At 42.9% G+C, this 24404-nt stretch overlaps 1 protein-coding gene and 1 long non-coding RNA gene across 2 annotated transcripts in view; one reads left to right on the top strand and one right to left on the bottom strand.

Annotated features, from left to right (window-relative positions):
- Window positions 1-812: 812 nt before the first annotated feature.
- On the bottom strand, window positions 813-3939 carry LOC309540181. The gene is made up of 2 exons (XR_014223106.1): window positions 3757-3939; window positions 813-1336 (listed from the first exon to the last, which is right to left on the bottom strand). It is a non-coding gene; the product is annotated as an uncharacterized lncRNA (long non-coding RNA).
- A 966-nt stretch (window positions 3940-4905) lies between these two features.
- Window positions 4906-24404, top strand: part of GC (GC vitamin D binding protein) — a 38645-nt gene continuing 19146 nt past the window's right edge. Inside the window, exons 1-2 of the mRNA XM_082236527.1 lie at window positions 4906-5064; window positions 23913-23982. Of these exons, the coding sequence (XP_082092653.1) occupies window positions 5001-5064; window positions 23913-23982 (134 nt within the window). The 5' untranslated portion in view covers window positions 4906-5000. The remainder of the gene's footprint in view (window positions 5065-23912; window positions 23983-24404) is intronic.

Genomic DNA, 24404 nt, shown 5'->3' on the forward strand with positions numbered 1-24404 from the left:
GGAATGTGCCCCTCCCAGAAGGTTGTCTAGAAGATAATGTGGACCTTGAGGTGCAAGCGGTCTCCCTCTCCCCCACTCTAAAGAAAACTGCTAAAGAAAACCAGATTGTAAAATACTTCTAGAAGCGTCTGGCTCACCCCAAAAAGTATTTTTCATGAAATAGAGCTAGGCAAGGATGAGCTCATCATTCCCTATTTCCAAAAAATGTGCAAACAAATTCAGTCTAAGGTCCCTTGCCTCTGTCCCTTGCTCTTGCCATGCTTACTACCCAGGATAGAATAGGAAGGTGTACATTCCAATAAAACACAGCTAGAATGTCCCCTGAAATATATCAAGAGATCTCTATGTCAGGGGACTGAATAGGATATTTGTAATGGGATCAGCCCTCCTTCTGACTGCCTGGTTATCTGCTTTGGATGTTTGCGATGTGTTATATAAGTACCATGATATCTGGCAGACTAGACTTCAACCTTTGTCTCAGGAGGAGATTAGCTCTGCATTGTACATGCAAATGTTTTATTTAAAAAGCTGGGCTCACTCACTCCGCTTGCTTGTCTTTTGTTAGAAGCTGTGGGCCTCTTGGGGTGTGTTTGTGTGTGCATATGCAACCTTATACAGTGTCAAGACCATCTAGTTCAGAACAGCTAGAGTGGAGGACCTGTGGTCCTCCAAATGTTGTCGTCTTGCAGCTCCCACCACCCCTACGCATTGGCCATACTGCTTGCACATTGCTTTCCCACCCCATGCATTCATCTCCCCTGAACCAAGAGCAATTCAACCAAGCCAGCTGAAACCAAGAGCACCACATTCAATTTTATTGTCAGTTATCTTGGTTTATTATTATTTTTGCAGACGCATTTCACAATGTTTCAGAATAGAGCTCAGCTGCTGTTCAGGGTCAAAGAGTTTATCCATGCATGTATCAGAGAGTGGGTTTGTAACATTTGTGGTTGCAGGACTGATCTAGCCTGGCTGACAGCAGTTCTTTGGCGTCTTAAGGAGATGTCTCTGTTTCTCAGCTCTGCTGCCAGAGGTCCTTTCAGCGGGGAGTCTCAGAGGATGCCCTGAGACCTTCTGCATCCATGCAAAGCAAGTGCTCTGCTATAGCTCTTCTCCTCCAACTCTTACAGTACCCCGAATGGCAAGGGATTCTGCCCTGTCCATCACAGCTTGTAGGTTCAGCTCCTGGATTTGAAGACAAGAATTCACAAATGCCCAGGAGCAGATTGCCAGTTTTTTATTTCCCAAGTCATGGTACCTGGATGGAGCCATCAGGAAGAGTGAATGACAGATCCAGGGCAGGCAGTCAGTCAGTTTTATTGCACATAGCCAGAGGCTGCCGCAATGTACACAGAAACATTCAACAATTAAAAGAAAATATACTGGATTGATACAAAAAACTTAAAACAGTTATATTATCAAGACATTGCCTACTCTAAACAGAGCTATAAAAGTACCTTAATATACAAGTTAAGACATTAAAAAATGAAATTTATAAGCTAAAATTATCACATGGCCACTAATATATTAAGAAATAATGTTAATTGATACAATTGCAATTATATTCGGAGTTTGGTGATGAAGATAGAATATAGCTTGATGTAGATAGGGTCAAATACATTCATCTCCTTTACAGTTGGTGGCTATCTTGGCTATATTATTTGCTCTAATTTTCCTAGCGGCAGTTGCAAAGAGTGCTACACGCCAGGTCACATACTTATCTGTGTCTGCGAGAAGATATAAAATCGTGTCAGAGGGGTTCTGGCCAGGGGACCTTGTGATTATGGGTGGTAAAAATCTTTCTCTTGCTTCATTATATAAGGGGCAGCGCAAGATATAATACATAAGGTCCTCTACTTCAGGACATCCCCTAATGCAAACACATTTGATTGTTGGCATGCCTCTGTGTCTCCCATCTCTATAAGCAGGGTTTATTGTAACTCTGTAAAAGCTTTCCAAAGTTGTACAAAAGTCAATTCATTAAAATAAGATTTAAGTTTAAGTTTAAAATATAATGGGGCGCATGTAGATGTGTACATAGAGTTTAGATCGTTTTTAGTTGCCACTGCCCTTATGGTTCATTTAAAGATATTTTTCTGGGACCGATCCAGGGCAGTGCCTGAAAGACTCCAGCAAAAAGCCATAGTAACAGCAATCTGTGCTTGCTCCAGTGGCTGGTGCTGAGCAATAGAGGGGTATAGGCTGGTGTTCTCTAATGCATGGTCCCTGTGCCCATTCACTCTGTTTGGAGAGAAAGGTTTTCAGCATGACATGGCTCCCCAAATCTCTTTTCTGATGAGAGCAACTTTTGCATCTCATTTGGAAACCAAGGACCCAGAGTCTGGAGGAAGAATGGGGAGGCACACAATGCCAGATGCTTGAAGCCCAGAGTGAAGTTTCCACAGTCTGTGTTGATTTGGGGGGGCCATGTCATCAGCTGGTGTTGGTCCACTGTGCTTCATTAAGTCCAGGGTCAATGCAGCCATCTAACAGGAGATTTTGGAGCACTTCATGCTTCCTTTCGTAGACAAGCTTTATGGGGATGCTGACTACATTTTCCAGCAGGACTTTGGCACCTGCCCACACTGCCAAAAGTACCAACACCTGGTTCAGTGCCCATGGGATTACTGTGCTTGATTGGCCAGCAAATTTGCCTGACCTGAACCCCATAGAGAATCTATGGGGTATTGCCAAGAGAAAGATGAGAGACATGAGACCGAGCAATGCAGAAGAGCTGAAGGCTGCTATTGTAGCTTCCTGGTCTTCCATAATACCTCAGCATTGCCACAGGCTGATAGCATCCATGCCACACCGCATTGAGGCAGTAATTGATGCAAAGGGGGCCCAAACCAAGTACTTAGTACATATGCATGCTTCTACTTCTCAGAGGTCCAATATTGCTCTATTTGCAGTCCTTGTTTTGCTGATTTCATTTAATATTCTAATTTTCTGAGATTGTTAATTTGGGGTTTTCATCAGCTGTACACCATGATCATCACAATTATAACAAATAATGGCTTGACATATCTCGCTTTGCAAAAAAAGGAAAAAAAGGAAAAGAAAGGTTTTCAGCATGCACCAGAAGCACAGAAATGATGGGGCATCGTGCTTCACACCTTATTCCTAAAGGGAGGCTGTCATGGGGAATGAGGCTAGCAATAATTGCTAGTCATGATAGGTTTGTCTTAGGGGTGTGTGAATCTGTCAGTTTCAGTTTCCTCTCAGTTTCTTATTTTTCCAGGCTTAAATTAAGATCTCCACATTTCCACATCAGTTTGTGATTTCTTTTTTTTTTTAAGTCCCCATGAAAATTCACCAGTAATTTAGCGCCAGTGTCTCCTCATATTCACATCTGCGTGGAATTTTGAACAAATATACCGGTAATAATAATAATAATTTATTATTTATACCCCACCCATCTGACTGGGTTTCTCCCATATGCATGTTTTTGCAGAACAATCATCTGCAATATAATGTGTTTTTATATATTATACCTGATATTTGTTAGTGGCAATGAAAAATACAGATATATAAAAAGGATAATTCTCTGAATGGCATGATCCAGATTTGGGGTAAGTGCTTTTGGTGAGAAAACTCCAGCATAGATTTAAAAACACGAAACATGCAGCAAAGTAAAGTGTGGAGATAGAGGCTATTAAAGCCTTAAAACCCTTGTGAGTTCTTTCAAAAAAATTCCCCTCTTCCCCCGCATAGAAAAAGACTACATATTTGGTAAGTTTAAAATTCTTTACTTACACACTCTCCAAAGGTCAAGTTCATGTGCATATCTATACAACATTTAGAAAAAGTTACACACGCAGTAAAACTTGGCTGAGCATCAGTGGTGAAAGTTCCTAAATTATTGGTCTAGGAACTCAAGAGTGACTTTTAAGACCCATTCAGTCTGAGCTGCAGCAACCAGCTCTGAGCTCCTCACACATTGAGCTTCTCTGGTAGATTGGAAGCTTCATCACCTAGTCCCTCCCAAGGGGAGCTAGGCCTGTCAGGACAGCTTACTCTATGGTGTTAACCCCTTTGTGCATTAATTAGACTACAATATGTTGGTTATATGAGACTGGTTAACTCACAATACTGATATTACATCTTAATTATCTCTGTGTATAGCATTAATGCACTGTGTCATTTTCACATTAGAAAAGTCCTGCTGGATCAGACTAAAGAGCCGATTCTTCTCTCCCAGTGGCAATCAGATACCCATGGGATGCCCATAAGCATGAGTTATTTAGACTCTTCCACCAAGGATCTACAGCAACTGTTATTCAGAGGCACACTGCCTCTGATACTGAATGTAGTACAGTCTAGGGATGGGGAGAAAATTGATTTCGTTTGCATTTAAAGGTGGTCTAGCTTCTTCTGGGAAGATGCAGCTGGTGGTCAGGGAGGTCTTTTCGCAGGGAAATGTGATACCTAGCTCTCCGTCCTGCCCGATGCCCCACCCACTGACAGCCTTGGATCCCTTTGGGCCATCCAAACTGACCCACGGAGATCTGTGGCTGTCTCAGCCCAAGTTGTCTGAGGCCCAGTTCCCTCCAAACAGGCCTGATTTGCATTGGGATTCAAGACAAATCTGGTGCACAGTGCTTGTCTAATCTTTTATTAGATAAATGTGCCACATTTGATGCGGAGAGTATTGTCAGAAGCAAGATTCTGCAGCAGAGGGACCACATAGGCCCTCTCTCTTTTCTGTGCCAAAACCGAGCATTCTTAAGTTAATGTTTAAAATGGAATATGGTCTGGAGTCTGTCAGCACCCACCAGTGTCTGTTTGCCTGCTGAAGAAGCTTCAGATTATCTCAGCCAGGCCAAGGATCCATGGCCCCTGCCCCACCCCAAAATTAATGATTGATCAAAAAAATTGGGAGTAAATAGATATAAGTGGCATGGCAAACTTTTCCACTGCCTTTGTGAAGCAGCCTCTGGGAAGCAAACCGCGATCGTATCATCTTCCCTTTAAACCTGTGCAATTGTCAGGGGACAAAAATGAAGACCATCATCATAACTGCCTTGTTGCTCATGTTAACGTATAGCCATGCAATCGAGAGAGGTAAGGATTTTTTGAAATATACATATGTATGTAGGCACACGTTGTGTGTTGCTGCTGTGGAAACTTCCATTGGAAATTTTGGGTTGCCTCCGACAGCAGAGAGAAAGGGTTCGATTTCGTTCTTTCTAAGACCCTGTCAAGTGCTTTATAATACGAGCAGAAATGTTTGAGAGGATTCGCTTGCGCTTGAACAAGAAATTGCTGTTCCAATGGGTTCGTAAACTACACTGATTGCTTCTGGTCCTTGCTTGGCAGTGAGAAAGAAACTCATTATCACTTGCTTGGGAAAAATGTGTTAAGCAGGTGAATTTGTAAGAGTGTTCTGAAGAGAAATATTCTCTCTCTCTCTCTCTCTCTCTCTCTGTGTGTGTGTGTGTGTGTGTGTGTATGAATTGCTTGGGCATTATATGAACTCCTAGATTGTGTGTGCCCACATGTATGTTAAAAGGTCTGAAAGAGACCTGTCCCAGGTCACAATTTGTGAAAATGATTTTGCTCACCTGCATGTATCATTGGCACCCCTGCTTGTTCAGAACTTAGAGGATGGAGACCTTTGAACTTCTATGAACCATTGGGTCCATTTAATTAATAAATAAAACAATTTATAAATATTAATAAATATATAACATACAGTGGTACCTCAGGTTAAGTACTTAATTCGTTCCGGAGGTCCGTACTTAACCTGAAACTGTTCTTAACCTGAAGCACCACTTTACCTAATGGGGCCTCCTGCTGCCGCCGCACCGCCACTACACGATTTCTGTTCTCATCATGAAGCAAAGTTCTTAACCTGAAGCACTATTTCTGGGTTAGCGGAGTCTGTAACCTGAAGCGTATGTAACCTGAAGTGTATGTAACCCGAGGTACCACTGAAATGTAATAAATAATTGAAATGAATAAAATTTGACGCTCACTCCCATTAGCCCTAGCTAGCAAGACCAATCATTATTTAGCTTCGAATATTTATTAAATTTGTTAGTCGCTTTATCTTGCCCAAGGCAAAAACAAACACAACACATAGATACATTAAAACAGAGTGTTGGGGGTAAAAACATTCCACCCGCTTCTAATAGGCCACAGATAGTTAGAGTCCTGGTTACAGAGAAACATTTTGGCCGTGGATTCTGGAATTTGGATTTCAGCAACATCTGGAAGGCCACCAATTCCTCATCCTCATATTATATAAATGTCCAGAGTCCAGGCAGGCATGACCATCCTCTGTATGTTCATATGAGATTCACCTATCAAACCCATAAGCAGAAGTCCCTTGCAAATACTTCCATTTGTACAACGGGGCTCACACACACACACACCCGAATCCTCTCTCTGAGGAATTCACTGTCACCCTAGTTGAATGTTCTATCTGCACAAGCGTAGCAGATTAAATTAGCTCACTCTCCTCCCGCCCCAAGCACCTTGCACACTCCCAAATTGGCTCTGGGGCAGTCGAGAGAACTCCCAGAAAAGCACATGGGAAGGATAGCTCCATCCAGAAAGGTGATTTGCTTGTGCAGGCAAGAACATTCATCTCTGCATGACGTCAAATTCCACCCCATGTCTGGAACAACAACTCCCGTCTTCCTGGCCCATTTGTCATGCCAGCTGAGGCTGATAGGAATTGTCGTTCAGCAATATATTGAGGGCACCAGGTTGGGGAAGTCTGAATTTGATATCCACTCTAAAGATGAAATAACAGTTTCCTAATTCATCCTAAAAAGAATTCAACAAAGCTGTTTCACTGAAACCTGAACCTCTACATGCACACAATCCCTAATTATGCTCACTGGTGGGTATAATATTTTTGTTGTTGTTGCTAATATAGAATTGAATTTAACAAGTGGCAAAGATTTCAATTGTAGAACTAGAGTTAAGCAAAGAGAATTTTTTTTTTTACTATCTCCTGATTTACAAAGCCAGCCACCCACTCAATTCCTCTACCCAACCCATATTTCCCAGTAAATACCAGTTCTGGAAAAAAGATTTCTTTTAAAGCATTTTGACACAAAGGGAAATATTAATTAAATATGAGAAGCAGTGGGGGAGGGAAAGGCGAGGGTGGAAGGCTCCTTGCAAAAGGATGAGATTCCAGTAGAAAATTAATGTTGGATTAGAGAGCAATTCTAAAAGAAAGTTCAGTCAGGAAAGAAGTCTAAATGTGACCCCAACCTTGCTGCATTTGTAAAAGAATACCTCTCCTGCAATACCTGATTTGTTTTTAATATGCAAGACTATCTTTAATTATCAAATCGAAGATAGCTATCTGGAGGATCCAACATTGGCCAAGGCTGCTCTAAGACAACTTGAACTCCAATATTTATTTAGATGCTCAGAAAATCAGAATAAGTATTGGTATCAATATAGTGAGGCATGTCCAACAGGTAGATCGTGATCTACCAGTAGATCACTGGACGTCTGCGGTAGATCACAGGTAGATCATTGGCTCCCCCCAAAGAAGCTGAATAGCTGTGGCTCCCCTAAAAAAAAAGCTCAACATTTTACTTCCTCCCTGAAAAAAACTCAACTTTGACCTGAACTCCCCCAAAATGGGCCTTCCTCCTTCCTAAAAAAGCTCAACAAAAGGGGGTAGATCACGGCCAGTATTTAACTCTGTGAGCAGATTGCATTCTCTTGGGAGTTGGCCACCCCTGATCTAGTGGATATCAACAATCCTTGAATTCAAGAGATAAATCATAGAATCAAAGAATTGCAAAGAATTGATGATCATCTGGTCCAATCCCCATTCAATGCAGCTATCCCATAGAGGGAACACACCTGCAACCTTGGCATCATCAGCACCACGCTCTAACCAACTGAGCTATCCAAACAGGCAGCCTTCTAGCAACTGTTCAGATATAGCCTTCTAGCATTTGAACATTCCGGTTGGCCTATCCCAGTATGCCAGTTGATGCAAAATTGTCCCCCTGTTTGCCCTTCACCTCACCACTCACCTGTGTTAGAACACTCTGCACCTCCAGGCATATCCTCAGAAATTCCGTGAGCAAGTTCTGTCGGTGCAAGAGGCTGCCTGATACTGAGTCCATCTTGCACATAATCATCTACAGTGTCTGTCCATGGTTCTCCAGAGTTTCAAGCTCAAGTTTCTCCCAGTCTTACCTGGAGATGCCAGGGATTGAACCTGGGACCTTCTGCATGGACCTTCTCCCCAAGCACGGAGCCAAGCTCAGACGTTGAGTCAAGGAATAGAAGTCCTTGGAATATAATAAGATGCCTTGGTCCCTCTAGCCCAGTAACAGGCAATGAGATCCAAGGGGTCTCTCCCAACCCTAACTGACATGCCAGGGATTGAATTTAGGACCTTCTGAAGACAAAAGATGCTCTACCACAGAGCTGTGCCCCCTTCTTCAGTTGCTAAAAGCACATTTTATTTCTAGGCATTCCCAGGGTAAATGCATTATCTGGTGGAATTCCAATCACAAAAGGATGAACCCACCTTTGCCATGAGAATATTGCGCATTCCCTCTCCTTTTGATCTGCATTCAGACACCAACAAGCACTTTCTCTTAAGGCCTTTTCAGCCATAGAACAATACAACTCCCCAAGGCAAACAAAGGTGACATTTTCACGTTGCAAGTAGCTAACAAACAGGAACAGGGAAAACACAGGGAGCGGATTAGATGATAAAGAGCTAAATATGAATTAAGTATTGAAGCTATTCATACTTTTTAAAAATGTGTTTTGGAACAAAAGAAAGAAAAACGCTGCAGAGTCTGCTTAGAATACTTCCTTTGCTTCAGCAGCACATATATTAAAATTGGAACAAAACAATACAAATAAGTTCTACCTCCGCTGTCAGATACAGTGGCTGGAAACTGCAGGAAGGGCATTACTGCCCTCACGTCATAGCCAGGCCTGCCAGCTTCCCATAAGCATCTGACTGGCCACTGTGAGAACACAATGCTGGGTGAGATTTGCCTTTGGCCAGATTCAGCAGAGCTCTTCTTATGTTCACAGTGTGAGTCCCTCTTTTCTATTATTATTCTGCAATGTTACTTTCACAGCTGGCTGGAGAGATGAAGCTGCCATATTCTGAGTCAAAACTTTGGTCCATCTAGATCAGTATAGCTCTGCGTGACAGAAGCTCTTGGGCTCTTACACTGGAGGACCTTCATTAGACCTTCTCCCTGAGGTGGTCAGGGGTGAGGAACTCCCAGTCTGTGGAGCAGATGAGGCCTGTGGTCCCTTAGAATGCAGCTCACCTCTTCCCAGACTCTGCAGGTGGAACGTTCCACAAGCGAGGCATCAGGTCTTCCGCTGGACTATGAAAGAGCAGCTTCCACCAGCCTGGCAACAGGAGAGCCTTTTAAGGATGCATGAGATTGTACCTGCAGTCTAGGGTATGGGAACAGTGTGTCCTGTGGTTTGGGTGGCACTGTGATCTAAACCACTGAGCCTCTTGGGCTTGTCAATCAGAAGGCCGGCGGTTTGAATCCCCATGATGGGGTGAGCTCCCGTTGCTCTGTCCCAGCTCCTGCCAAACTACCAGTCTGAAAGCACGCTGGTGTAAGTAGGTAAATAGGTACCGCTGTGGCTGGAAGGTAAACAGTCCAGTGCCGAGGGCCTTCTGGCGGTTCCCTCACTGCGAGAAGCCAAGCTACAGGGAACCAGGCAGAGGGCCTTCTTGGTAGTGGCACCCGCCCTGTGGAACGCCCTACCACCAGATGTCAAAGAGAAAAACAACTACCAGACTTTTAGAAGATATCTGAAGGCAGCCCTGTTTACGGAAGCTTTTAATGTTTAATAGACTATTGTATTTTAATATTGTGTTGGAAGCCGCTCAGCCATTATTATTATTATTATTATTATTATTATTATTATTATTATTATTATTTTCCGTGAGTTCTGGTTTCCGTCACGGTGTTCCATTGAGCCAGAAGCGGTTTAGTCCTACTGGCCACATGACCTGGAAAGCTGTCTGTGGACAAAGGCTGGCTCCCTCAGCGTGCAAGATGAGCGCCGCAACCCCATAGTTGCCTTTGATAGAACTTAACAGTCCAGGGGTCCTTTACCTTTTCTTTTTTTTTTAACCTTTCCCTTTGTTTCTCTCATAGTTGCAAGACAAAGATATCCTTGCACTGTTTTGCATCTGCGTTTCAAAATGCACAATTATCCTGCCATATAGTATGAGGACGGCATTAGCACAGCTAGGCCAATGATATTTGGCAAGCTAGGCCAGAGATAGGGAATACAGTGATACCTCGGGTTACAGACGCTTCAGGTTACAGACGCTTCAGGTTACAGACTCCGCTAACCCAGAAATAGTACCGTGGGTTAAGAACTTTGCTTCAGGATGAGAACAGAAATCGTGCAGCGGTGGCACAGTGGCAGCGGGAGGCCTCATTAGTTAAAGTGGTACTTCAGGTTAAGAACAATTTAAGGTTAAGAACAGATCTCCAGAACGAATTTAGTTCTTAACCCGAGGTACCACCGTACTTGGCCCTCCAGATATTGCTGAACTTCAACTCCCATCATCCCTGGTCATTCAACATGCTTGCTGAGGCTGGTGGCAGCTGTAATCCACAACATTTGGCGGGTGAAAGATTCCCCCACAGCTGAGCTAAGCAGTTATTGAGGGAGATGCCCCCCACCCCACAACTATGCTGCAGATTGTTCCCCCTTACCAGGAACTGCCAGTGGGGAGGGGCTATTTGCAGCTGTGTTGCTTCCACCTACCAGAATGGGCAGGGGGTGGCAAGGTCAGGGCAGTCTGAGCACACAGGTCAATGTGGCACTCCCATTGGGATGCCCAAACTGCATCAAGGTCTCCACAGCCCTGCCTCATCACTGTTGCAGGACATGGTAGCAATGCCATTGCCAGAGTAGGTGCACTGCACTGCCTCTGCCAACTGAGAATTGGGGGGCCAGAGTTGCGTGCATGATGTCAGGACATCGAAGGAGCCAGAGGGTGGAGCTGGATGTGGCGTCAACATGGCTCCTCCCGCTGCTGCCACTGGCTTGGGGCTGCTTCCCCACACCTGCTCCTTGGAAGCAGCAAGAGGAAGAGAAGCCGCCCACTGCCCCCCTCATTCAACATGGGGGTGCCCCTCCCCAAAAATATTGGGGGTCCCAAAAAGGGCTCGGCCCCCAGGAGATGACACCCCGGCCTCTACCCACTGCTCACCCCTGCCTCTTGCCCTTATAGGCATTTCTCAAGAGAAGCAAATAAATTACAGTGGTACCTCAGGTTAAGTACTTAATTCATTCCGGAGGTCTGTTCTTAACCTGAAACTGTTCTTAACCTGAAGCACCACTTTAGCTAATGGGGCCTCCCACTGCCACTGCACGATTTCTGTTCTCATCCTGAAGCAAAGTTCTTAACCTGAAGCACTATTTCTGGGTTAGCAGAGTCTGTAACCTGAAGCGAATGTAACCTGAGGTACCACTGTATTTGCAATAGCTACACAACCCTAGGCGGGGATCTTCATCCCCCGTGGATCTAAAGGTATATGCGGAAGGGGCTTTCAGTCTTACCCTTGCTTAGCAAATATAACGGGCTACTTTCCATCTCACCACTTCTCTCTCTCTCGTCCCAACCACGGCCCCCTCAGGAGCAAAATGTATACAGTGGTACCTCGGCTTGCAGCTGCTTCAGATTACAGACTCCGCTAATCCAGAAATAGTACCTCGGGTTAAGAACTTTGCTTCAGGATGAGAACAGAAATTGCACGGTGGCGGCGTGGCAGCAGCGGGAGGCCCCATTAGCTAAAGTGGTACCTCAGGTTAAGAACAGTTTCAGGTTAAGAACGGACCTTCAGAACGAATTAAGTTCTTAACTCGAGGTGCCACTGTAGATGGAATGGGCCAATGTGTATGGCGGCGAAAAGGTGATGGGGCAGAACAAAACTCCTTTTCCGCCCCCTCCCCAAGGGCCACGCTATGGACAAGCACACATCTCCTTTGTTAAAGTAGAAGATCGTCTGTCTCTACTTTGGAGAGGCTTCTTGTGTCGTTGCAAGTGCACCTCTCTGGTTATTTGGCAAACACATTTGTTCATGTGTTCCTGGGACAGAAGGCCTTCTCTCTATCGCTCTCATGCCCTCCCTCATTAAGCCTCAGAGTATTTTCCTGAGCCTAAAGACTACAAATTACATGGTAATTAATGCTTCAATTGCTCTGGAAAGAGCAGTTGAAGTGATGCTCTGTTTTTATCAACGCTCTAATTGGATTTTCTTGATGTGATAAATGGAGAGGCCTCCACATTAAGCAGCCAAATGTGTTTTCAAAGCCAGTAAAAGTTCCGGGAGCTTCTTCATCTGCAGCCCTCTTTGACCAAGCTGTGTCCCAGGCCTAAGCAACAACTTATTATTACTATTATTATTATTATTATTGTTGTTGTTGTTGTTGTTGTTGTTGTTGTTGTTGTTGTTATATACCACTCCGCATCCAAAGAGCTTAGGGCATTTCACAAAGTAAAATAAACCCACAGTGTCTATAGTGTGCTCCAATGGCTCAATTTGCCATATTTTTGCCTGGGGACCAAAAATTATTTGCTTTTTGACCAGGCTGCCATGTCCCATAATACACCCCCCCCCCATCTCATTATTGTGTTAAATCAAGAAAGGTTTGCAGAATTCTTTTTGTAGATGGTGAGGCAGAAGTGGCTAAGAGCTAAGCCAAATTTTATCTAGTTTTTGGAGAAATGTTCTGAGATTTCTTTCTTTTTCTCACCCCTCCCCAGCCCCGACCTCTAAACAAGACTGACTTCTGGCCTTTTGTTCTCGTGTGTTTGCCAGTGACCTCTCTTCCTGCCCGGGAAGTGAAGGAAGACCTGCCTTCTCAAAGCATCTTTAGCTAGTAGCTTCTGCGCTCTTCAGTCATGCAAAGAGATACTTAACGAAATTGGCTAGAGCCATCAACTCAATAAATGGATTGGTTTGAGCACTTAAGGATACCCTTCAGCTGCAGAAGCCCATCTTACAGATATAAAACCACAGGCTGGAAGACAACATCACACCTAAGCCTTTCCTGTCCTGCCACCAAGCCTATGACAATATTGTCATCCCTAGCCTAAATAGAGATTATCACCTTCACAAAAATTACTCTTCAGCTTAAGAAAGGAAAACTCCATACCTTCCAACATTTCTCTGAGGAAAATAGGGATGTCATATTCCATAAAAATTTATTATTTATACCTCACCTATCTGACTGGCTTGCCCCTATCTGACTGGCTTGCCCCAGCCACTCTAGGTGGCTTCCAAATTAATTATATAAAAACATAATTAAACTTTGAAAAACTTCCCTACACAGGGCTGCCTTTGAATGCCTTCTAAAGCTTGTATAGTTACTTTTCTGCCTGACTCAGGGGGGTCGCATAAACTAAATACCCTCCGATGAAAATAGGGACGTCCAAAGGAAAAGCAGGACATTCTGGGATAAAATCATAAACCAGGATGGCTTCTCTAAATCAGGGACGTCCCTGGAAAATAGGGATACTTAGGGGGTCTGGAATTCTCAGAGTGGTTTAAGAATCAATCCAACTTCCCAGAGAATTCTGAGAATTGTAGCTCTGGGAGGCAACTCCTGCAGCCAAGCTGGTGCCAAATGTATTGTTTTCCTTTCATTTGGACCACATCAGCGAAGCCGAGTCCATCCACACTGCCCAAGCTTGCGTCCCAGGGAGATCACTTCAGTGCTGCCAACACAGCTCCCATGATTATTTGGGGGATGCCATGACTGTTTAAAGTGGTATGGTACTGCTTAAAATGTACAGTGGTACCTCGGGTTACATACACTTCAGGTTACAGACGCTTCAGGTTACAGACTCCACTAACCCAGAAATAGTACCTCGGGTTAAGAACTTTGCTTCAGGATGAGAACAGAAATCGTGCTCTGGCGGCGCAGCAGCAGTGGGAGGCCCCGTTAGCTAAAGTGGTGCTTTAGGTTAAGAACAGTTTCAGGTTAAGAACGAATTAAGTACTTCAGGGAAGTTTTTAATGTATGACATATTAGTGTACTTTTGGTCTTTGTGGAAGCCGCCCAGAGTGGCTGGGGAAACCCAACCAGATGGGCAGGGTACAAATAATAAATTATTATTATTATTATTATTATTATTATTATTATTATTATTATTATTATTCAAACAAGACCTGAGACTTTCTCCACAGCCCTGGCTAGCCACCCGAAGCAAGCTCCTCCCCGATTACCCTGTGGATACAGCAACTGTTTTTGTAGGCAAAGGTCATTAGAGCAGGATAATGACCCTGAGATAACTGTCCTTCTCAGTTGCACAAGACAGCCTTGACCAAACAGAAAATACGTGTGCAGGGTGTACTAGTCCTATGCTAGATTGAGAAATCCTTGCAGCAATTTACCAGAAATAAAAGGCATTTCAGTGCCGGAGTGATGCTCGCTTATTAAGCTGTAGATAAAAACAAGCTTTTTGCTGTTGTTGCTGCTGCTGCTGCTGCTACTGCTGCTGGATAGCATTTGTTCCAATTGCTGCCACTGCTACGCTATAAGATCTGTAAAGTCTCAATAATCTGTGTCTCCCAGTCCTTATTGGTGATGCCTGAGACTGAACGTGGGACCTCCTGTGTTATGATGATCATGATACAAATTAAATTAAATTTGTTATTAATTAAAATTGTATACTGCCCTTCATCTGTAAATCTGTAATAAAACCAAGAACAAAAAAAGCACAAATGAATACTACTCCCCACGCACAAACACATTTAAAAGGACAAAGGATGTTAATCAGCCAAAGGCCTGGTTAAAGAGGAACATTTTTGTCTGGTGCCTAAAGGTGAATAGTGAACTTCTCCTGGGAGAGGATTCCACTAATGGGAAACCACTGCGTTCTCGTGTTGCCACCCTCCAGATCTCTCGAGGAGGAGACACACAAAGAAGGGCCTCAGAAGGTGATTGCAGGGTGGAGGTCAGTTCACATGGAGACAGGTGGTCCTTGAAGTATTGTGACCCTGAGTCACTTAAGTCTTCATAGGTCAAAACCAGCACTGTGAATGCTCTGGTTCTGTGATACCTCCTCTACAAAATGTCCCGGAGTTGTGCTCCCTTCTGCAGCACCACCGTCTCTCCCATGGCTACAATTCCAGAACCCAGTTAACCCAAAAACTATGGAAGGGTCATAGCTCGGTGGTCGATCATCAGCTTTGCATGCCAAAAGTTCAATGCCTGGGTTTGTTTGGCAGGGCAAAAAGCCCCGAATAAAGTTTAAAATACTAACTGATGCAAAAGAAAGAGGGGGGTTTGCCCTGCCAGACTTAAGGTTATATTATGAAGCTGCAGCCTTCTGCTGGATGAAAGATTGGTTGTTACTAGAGAACACTGATGTCCTAGATCTGGAAGGGTTTAATAATTCGTTAGGATGGCATGCGTATTTGTGGTACGACAAGGTAAAAACACATAAAATGTTCAAAAACCATATTGTCGGAAAAGCAATATTTATAGTCTGGACAAAATATAAAGACTTGTTAGAAAGTAAGACCCCGAGGTGGTTATCACCAGTGGAGGCCAAGGCTCGAAAAAAACCCAATATGGAGGCCGGCTGGCCGACATATGGGGAAATAATAGAAAAAATTGGAGACAATTGGAGGTTACAGAATTATGAAAGACTAAAGAATAAGGTGCAAGATTGGTTTAATTATGCTCAAATTCAGGAGGTGTTTAAGATGGATAAAAAAACAGGTTTCCAGGTGGAAAAATCGAAACTAGAGACAGAATTGTTAGAACCAAAGACTAAGCTATTATCAAGAATGTATAACTTGCTGCTTAAATGGAATACTCAGGATGAGACAGTTAAATCAGCCATGATAAAATGGGCTCAAGACATTGGGTACAACATTATGTTTGAAGACTGGGAAAAGTTATGGACCACCGGTATGAAATTTACGGCATGTAATGCCTTGAAAGAAAATATTATGAAAATGATATATAGGTGGTACATGACCCCAGTCAAGCTTTGCAAAAATATACCATTTGTCGGACAACAAATGTTGGAAATGTAAGGAGGCTGAAGGGACATTCTTTCACCTATGGTGGACCTGTCCAAGAGTGAAGGCATTCTGGGAAATGATATATAATGAGCTAAAAAAGGTGTTTAAGTACACCTTCCCTAAGAAACCAGAGGCCTTCCTACTGGGCATTGTCGGCCAGAAAGTGTTAAAGAAGGACAGAACGTTTTTCATGTATGCAACTACAGCAGCAAGAATTCTTATTGCAAAGTACTGGAAGACACAAGATTTACCCACACTGGAAGAGTGGCAGACGCAATTGATGGACTATATGGAATTGGCCGAGATGACTGCCAGGATCCGAGATTTGGGAGAAGAAGCAATGGAGGAGGACTGGAAAAAATTTAAGGACTATTTGCAAAAGCTTTACAAATTATATGAATTATAAGAACTCGCATGATTTGGAAAGATTAGCTCCAGCAATGAGAGTGGATGACATATGAAACTAAATAAATAATTAATGAAAGGATTAATGTTTAAATGTTCAAAATGACACCATATTCGTTTCTTTAGAATAAATTGATAACAAGTAATTTAAACTAAAACGCAAGTTTTTGAAAGTATAAAAGAAACGCATGAAATAAGGATATAATTTGCTGATATTTTTATTGCCAAGAATGCATTGTGGGGGAGATGTGGGGAAGTCCGATAGAAGACTGAAATAAGCTTTGAAGTGTTCTATTTTTTCTTCTTTTCTTTCTTTGTTGTTGATGTTTCTTTGTATAATTGACTGTATATCTTTATCTGGGAAAAAATGCAATAAAAAAAATATTTTTTTAAAAAAACAAAAGTTCAGTGCCTGGCATCTTCAGGTTAGCAGCGGTTCTCAACCTGTGGGTCCCCAGATGTTTTTGGACTACAACTCCCATCATCCCTGAGCTCTGGCCTTGCTAGCTAGGAATGATGGGAGTTGTAGTCCAACAACATCTGGGGACCCACAGGTTGAGAACCGCTGGGTTAGATGATCCCTCTGACTGCTACCAGTCGTTGCAGAGATTACTGAGCTAGATGGACCAATAGTGTGACTCAGTATGAGGCAGCTTTCTGTGTTCCTACCTACGTTACTGGACAGCTCAGATGGTTAGAGCATGGTGCCGATAATGCCAAGGTTGTAGGTTCGATTCCCATAAGGGACAGCTGCACATTCTTGCATTGCAGGGGTTTGGACTAGATGATTCTCATGTTTCCTTCCAACTATATGACTGATCTTCACAACAGGAGCAGAAACTTTTGAAAACTTGGAACTTGGAAGCCAAAAAAAAAATAAATACTTGCAGATGTGTTGTTTGGATGGGGAGGACTAGCATACAAATCAAAACACGGTATGTATCTGCAAATATCTGCAAACAAACCTAGACAGCACCTTAAAAAGCAGAGACATCACCTTGCCGACAAAGGTCCGTATAGTTAAAGCTATGGTTTTCCAGTAGTGATGCATGGAAGTGAGAGCTGGACCATAAAGAAGGCTGATCGCCGAAGAATTGATGCTTTTGAATTATGGTGCTGGAGGAGACTCTTGAGAGTCCCATGGACTGCAAGAAGATCAAACCTCTCCATTCTGAAGGAAATCAGCCCTGAGCGCTCACTGGAAGGACAGATCCTGAAGCTGAGGCTCCAATACTTTGGCCACCTCATGAGAAGAGAAGACTCCCTGGAAAAGACCCTGATGTTGGGAAAGATGGAGGGCACAAGGAGAAGGGGACGACGGAGGACGAGATGGTTGGACAGTGTTCTCGAAGCTACCAGCATGAGTTTGACCAAACTGCGGGAGGCAGTGGAAGACAGGAGTGCCTGGTGTGCTCTGGTCCAGGGGGTCATGAAGAGTCGGACACGACTAAACAACTAAACAACAGGAGTGCCTAGCGTGCTCTGGTCCATGGGGTCACAAAGAGTCGGACATGACTAAACGACTAAACAACAGGAGTGCCTGGCATGCTCTGGTCCATGGGGTCACAAAGAGTCGGACATGACTAAACAACACATCTGCAAATATAGCCCAGGTTTCGATTCAAACAGTCTTCTCGGGAGAGAAATACTCCATGGAATTGAATGTAAAAGTGGATGTAAAAGCCACCACTGTTTCCCCAGATTCCCCACTTGCATTTAAACCAATGGCCGTCTCTCCGGAGGCCGAGCTGGCACACTTATGCAGCTACTCAGTGAGATTAGCTATTCATTAATAAGCCCTTCAGCACAAATGGAAGCTACGTGAGTTGCAATATTCTCTTTTGAGGTTTCATAATGGAGACGCAGTGTGTTATTTCATTGGAATCATATTGACTTCTGTATGTTTCTCCGGGATATTTCCAGCCAGAACAATATGCGCTAGCAAATCCTCGCTCTTTCAACAATGTGCGTCGCGATAGTGCCCTCTTCGGGTTCTTACCGGAACAGAAATCTCCTTCTTCCTTTTGTTAACAGGCAAGGGGCAAGAGAAGCAACAGGATAGTCTAGACCCCAAACCAGCATGATAAGGCACATCTGTTAAGTGTGGGTTTCTCACAGTGGGCAGTACTACCCTCTGTGGGGCAGTGCAATTACCTGGGAGGGGGCGCTAAGAGGCAGGGGGCACTCAAGGTGTCAATGACTATGAGACTTCAAAAAACTGGCATCACTGAATCAAGTCCATCAGTTTTGTTGAATGAATTAAACTAAATAGTTTCAATTGGATTTTCAATCAATGTGCACCCAATTGTTATGGTCTTCATTGTGTTGTTGTCTTCCTTAGTGGGTTGTGCAAACTGCTATTTTGAATAATGGTAGGAGGCATAGGGGACCTCCTGTGACCCCTTTACCACCCCCTTGCCTCTTAGGAGTATTGTGGAGGGGGTGACATGAACAGTTGCCCTAGGTGCAAAATTGTTAGGGGCACAAAATTTCAACACCCGGTGCAGTCTCAATGTTGTTGGCCTCGGTCTAGTATACCTGAAGGAGCGTCTCCACCCCCATCGTTCATCCCGGACACTGAGATCCAGCGCCGAAGGCCTTCTGGCAGTTCCCTCATTGTGAGAAGTGAGGTTACAGGGAACCAGACAGAGGGCCTTCTCAGTAGTGGCGCCCGCCCTCTGGAACACTCTCCCCTCAGATGTGAAGGAAATAAGCAGCTATCTTATCTTTAAAAGACATCTGAAGGCAGCCCTGTTTAGGGAAGTTTTTAATATGTTTTTAATATTTAATATGTATTGTTTTTAACACTCAATTGGGAACCACCTTCTTATTATTATTATTATTATTATTATTATTATTATTATTATTATTATTAGAAAACAGCTTCTCCGTGCAAACCAGGAAATGATCTTTCCCGACAACAGAACAACTCTTCTTTTCTTATCTCTGCACCTGCTCTCTCCTGGGCAGGGGTCAGCAACCTAAAGCCCATGGGCCACAAGCAGCCCAGGGGGGTCATTTAACTGGCCCACAAGCCACCCCCAAACTGAGCCGCCCACTCAGTGAGTCCCCGCACACTGCGCTAAACCAGCACAGCAGGGTGCAGAAACTCGCTTTCGCAGCACCGGAAATCGCATCTGCACAGATGCAGATGCCGGAAATCACGTCTGCGCAGACACAGACACAAGAAATCGTGGGCGGGGGGGCATGATCCAGCCCATAGAGGGATCTCCGCTGGAGTGAACTGGCCCAGTCAAGGTAAACCTTGCCAACCCCTGCTCCTGGGTGACATGAACACCGTTAGGCAGTTGAATGCACGTACATACTAAGTACGCTTCCCTCCTTCCCACCCTGCTCTCCAAGCTGCCCTGGGCAGTGGCAGCCCACGCTATGCCACTGCTTTTAGTGCCCCCTTTAGTTAATCCCACCTCCTCACAGGGGAACCACTGCTCTAAAAGAAGTTGGGTACCACCACTCAAGAAGGGGAACGTACAACACAAAATTGTAAAACAGTGTTTGAGTAAAACACTTTGAATTTTTCTCTGCAGTCAAGCACTGTATACATTTTATAAAATTCACAGGAATTCACTGTTAGACTTTCTCCTTTCCACTCTAATACCATGTTCAGCAGAACCTATAGCCATTGTGAAACAATTTCAAATGTTCAATTTGGTGCAAGTATGGAGCAGGGATGAGGAGCCAGGAGCCTTCTAGTTATCTGTTGGACAACAGCTCCCATCTTCCCTGACCGCTGGCTGTGTGGGCTGGGGCTGATGGGAGACAGAGTCTAACAACTTCCAAAGAGTCATTGATTCCACATCCCTGCCTGTAGAACTCACTTGCTTTGCAAGATCTTGCACGCATTCTAACTTTTTCTCAACTGTTGCTTCAGAAAGACAAAGAATCCTGCCTGCTTCTTGCAGCTTTTGGCACTTCATGGATTGCCTCTGTTTATTTATTTATAGACTAGAGTAATGCACCTTCAAAGTGAATATTATGTATGCTGAATTCTCTAACACTCCCATACTTTCTTGTTTTCTTTTTATACTGCATTTAATGAACCTCTCTTTTTTCCTTTGCATCCTCCTCCATTTATTTTCAAGGAGCCGAGTCTACTTTTCACTCATTTGTTTCCCTTCGTTGAAAATACTGCTGGGAGCACCCGGATGGCACCGATATTGTTGCTTTTAGTTTTACTTATTTTATTATTTCCCTGAAATACCATCTTCGCATTCTCTCCTCTTTCTCTATTCCTCATTTCTGTAGACTAACCTGCATTTTTAATAATGCATATTTATTTTATCAGTCTTTTTTTTTCTAAGATGCTTGTTTTCCAAACTTATACAGACCAACTCAATATCGATTATTTTTTTTTTCTTGTCTGTTTCTCTATCTCTTTGCTAGTTTCTACTCTCCAATGCCCTCAGCCTCTATGCTGAACGGCTGCCTGAAACAGAAATTGTAATCTTTCTGTTTTCTCATTATTATTGCTCTAAGGCAGTGGTGGTGGGGGTCATTCTCAGGGTCAAAAGTGGCCCTCCAGCCCTCTCTATCTGGCCCTCTCAGTATGCACCCTAGACTAAACCTGTCACTGGTCCTGCTTCACAGACAGGCTCTGGCAAATTGAGTGGATGAGACTAAGAGTGGGTTCAATTTTCAAGAGAAGGCTGTTTCTAAACATGCTGTAGAGAGAACTGAGTGGCAGATGGGGCTCGTCAACCTGGGTAGGTAGCCCATCTAGGAGAAAAACTCTGACCCTAAACCTCCCCTTCCTTGTGGGATATCTTCAGGAGAAGTAAAGGCTAAGGAGTAAACCCTACACTGACGGGAAGAGTTAGAGGAGTATTGAACCAGAAAATATCTGGAGAATGGAGAATATTTAAGGATTATATAAGAACATATTGTGCCAATCACACCATATCAGCAGAACTTGAGTGATGCTTGTAAACACAACAAATACCGTTTGTGGAGTAGATGGCAACAATATTAAAGAATATAAAACGGTGCAAAAAAACAACAACAGTATAAACAGTACAATGAGAAGGATTGGAAGGCTCGTTTTGTCAGAAGTCTTTTTTATTTAAGTGTTTAATTAAGTATTAATTAGGAAGATTAAGGTTTTTTATGTACGTAAATTTGCTTTTCCTTCTTTCTTTTTTCTGTATTTCTTTTTCTTTTTTCTTAATTGTTTTTTCTTTAATTTTCTTTTTGTAGTATGAGATTGTAAATTCTTTATAAAAGTGTGTGATTTAAATTATGGTAATAAAGATTATTTTTTTATAAAAAATGGAGTAAACCCTACACACATCGGGAGTAGAGTCCCTAAGATGGCACCTTCCGGCGGCTCCTAGAGCCAAGCTGGTGCCAAATGTATTGCTGTGCTTTCCTTTTTTTATATAATATTTTATTAAGTTTTATCAATAGAAAAGTTCAGAAAAATACAAAAACAGAAAGATACAAAATTACAAAATACAAAAATTAAACACAAAAAAGAAAAAGAAAAAACACATATAAAAGAAAAGAAAACTCCCTCTTTTTTATTTCTCAACTTTAGTTAACTTATTTTCCTAACTTCCTCACGCCTCCCTTTTTTGTATCCCTTTTAAGAATTGGTTCAGCAAATTCATATTGCTGTGCTTTCCTTTGAGCCTCACTAGTGAGGGTCTTGTTGTCTGGGCAGCCCAGCACCTCCAGACACTCTGCCCAGCCTTGCACCCCAGGGAGGTCACTTCAGTGCTGCTAATGCAGCTGTTTGACTTCACTCCCAGAGGCACACTCCATTGTCTCTCCAAACAGACAGATGTCAATGATTCATGAGCACGCAGCTTGATTTGCATGTGCGGTGTTTGTACATCTTCCCATTCATCTTTCATTCGCCTGACACTTTTCTAGGCATTTCTCTTTTCACTCGCCAGGTGGCAAAAAAAAAGTCAAATTCCATTGTTTAAAGTGGATTTCAACCGCCAGAGTATTTTCACCTACTTTAACTGCACAAAACTACCTTGAATCCCGCAACTCCCAAAACCCTTCTGAGTAATATCCCTCCCCACCCTCTCACTATATATAAGGGTCTGCTGACTTCTGTTTCAGTGTATCTGAAGAAGTGTGCATGTACACAAAAGTTCATACCAATAACAAATTTAGTTGGTCTCTAAGGTGCTACTGGAATGGGGGGGGGAATATTATTATTTTTTGTTTCGACTGCGAAGAATGACAGTCTCAAAGCGCCCAGAAGAGAGCACAAATCCTTCCTTCATTGTTCGGGTTTCCATGCTCTCTCTCTGTACACGAAGCCTTCACCCAGAATTAATGAGCAGAAACATCAATTTCCCTTAGAAATTCTCAGCTTTTGCTTCTAGAACATAACATACTCATTTCCAAAATGTGCAGTGAGGATGAAAGAAGCAGTGGTAAAAAGTGGGATTTTTTATTTTATTACATTTTGCAGCCCTATTAGCCTTAATGAATCAAGAGGAGACAAGAGAGGAATTGTGGAAATTGGGGCCCTGGAGGGGAGGAAACGAGAGAGGTGGGTTTAGGATAAAATATCATCCCCTTGGTGATTGTCAAGACTCATTTCAGCGCCGTAAGCACTCGGTGGCAATTGCTGAAACAGTGAGCTGCCTTTAAGTTGTGACTTATGCCTCTCCAAAGGTGTAAGCCATCTTCCAGAAACTTTTCCTAACCTGGAGTTATTGAAGAATAAACAGCAGCATGCTTTCAGGATCTTTAAGCTTGGCCATTATCAAGCAAGCAACATCCCCCCCCCCCATTTTTATTACATTTTCTGTTTTACATTTTAGAATATTTAAACAACCTTAAAATATCAATTACTTCCCTTCTTCTTCCCTTCCCATGGTTCATTTTGCATAACATAAATCCCTGCATATTTTATATAAGCTAAACCATTGAATCTTCCATTATTGCATCCATCAAAACTTATTTACATGGTTGAATTTATCTGAATGCTGCCCACGTTTTCAAATATACACAGTTTCCCCCCATATATTCAATGAACATTTCCCAATCTTCTTCAAACATATGTTCTTCTTGTTATCAAGCAGGCAACCTTTCAGGAATCTGGAGATGGGCACATCTTTGAAAGATGGACAAATGCTTTCAGTTGTGTTGTGGGCCACCCCACCTACATCAGATGTGACGTACAAAAGAAAGAACACAAAACAGAGTTTAAGTATGGAACTTCTTCCCAATGGCAACAATGATGGTCCCCAGCTTAGATTGCAATAAAGGAAGATTAAACAAATTCATGGAGGGGAAGACTATTTAAAAAAATAAAAATAAAGTTTTTATTTGCAATTTCAACATAATCATATAGTCTCATACATTATTTTTTCCCCTCCCCCCCCTTCCATGGTGACAATGATGATAACAGTAACTGGGGTGATATGGTAGCTCTTTGAAATGCAAACGGGCTTTTGAATTAATTGCTCTTCCTCCTGTTTGGTTTTTCAGGACGGGATTACATGAGAGAGAAAATCTGTCAAGAATTCAACCACTTGGGGAAAGACAAATTCCGTTCTCTGTACGTATTTTTGAAGGTGGCACCTATTCAGAGCCACACACCTGCTGTCCTTCAGACCAGCCAAAATGGGGAAGCTCTGGTCGTAAAAGGGAGATATCAAATATCTGTTTCTGAACAGGGCTGCCGCTCTTTGGTTTCGAAAATACTGAGCCAAACCGGGTGGGGGGAGCCAGAGCAGAACCCAATAAGGAGAGAGTTTGGTGGATCACACAGCCATTTGGTAAGGCAGGCTGGCTCTGAGGGAGAAATAATAATAATAATAATAATAATAATAATAATAATAATAATAATAATAATAATAAATTATTTATTTATTATTTATTATTTATTTGTTATTTATTATTATTTATTTATATCCCGCCCTCCCCAGCCAAAGCCAGGCTCAGAGCAACTAACAACAATAAAAGTAACACAGTTTACAT

Source organism: Podarcis vaucheri (assembly GCF_965113315.1).
Source record: "Podarcis vaucheri genome assembly, chromosome: 9".
In the NCBI taxonomy this organism is placed as follows: Eukaryota; Metazoa; Chordata; class Lepidosauria; order Squamata; family Lacertidae; genus Podarcis; species Podarcis vaucheri.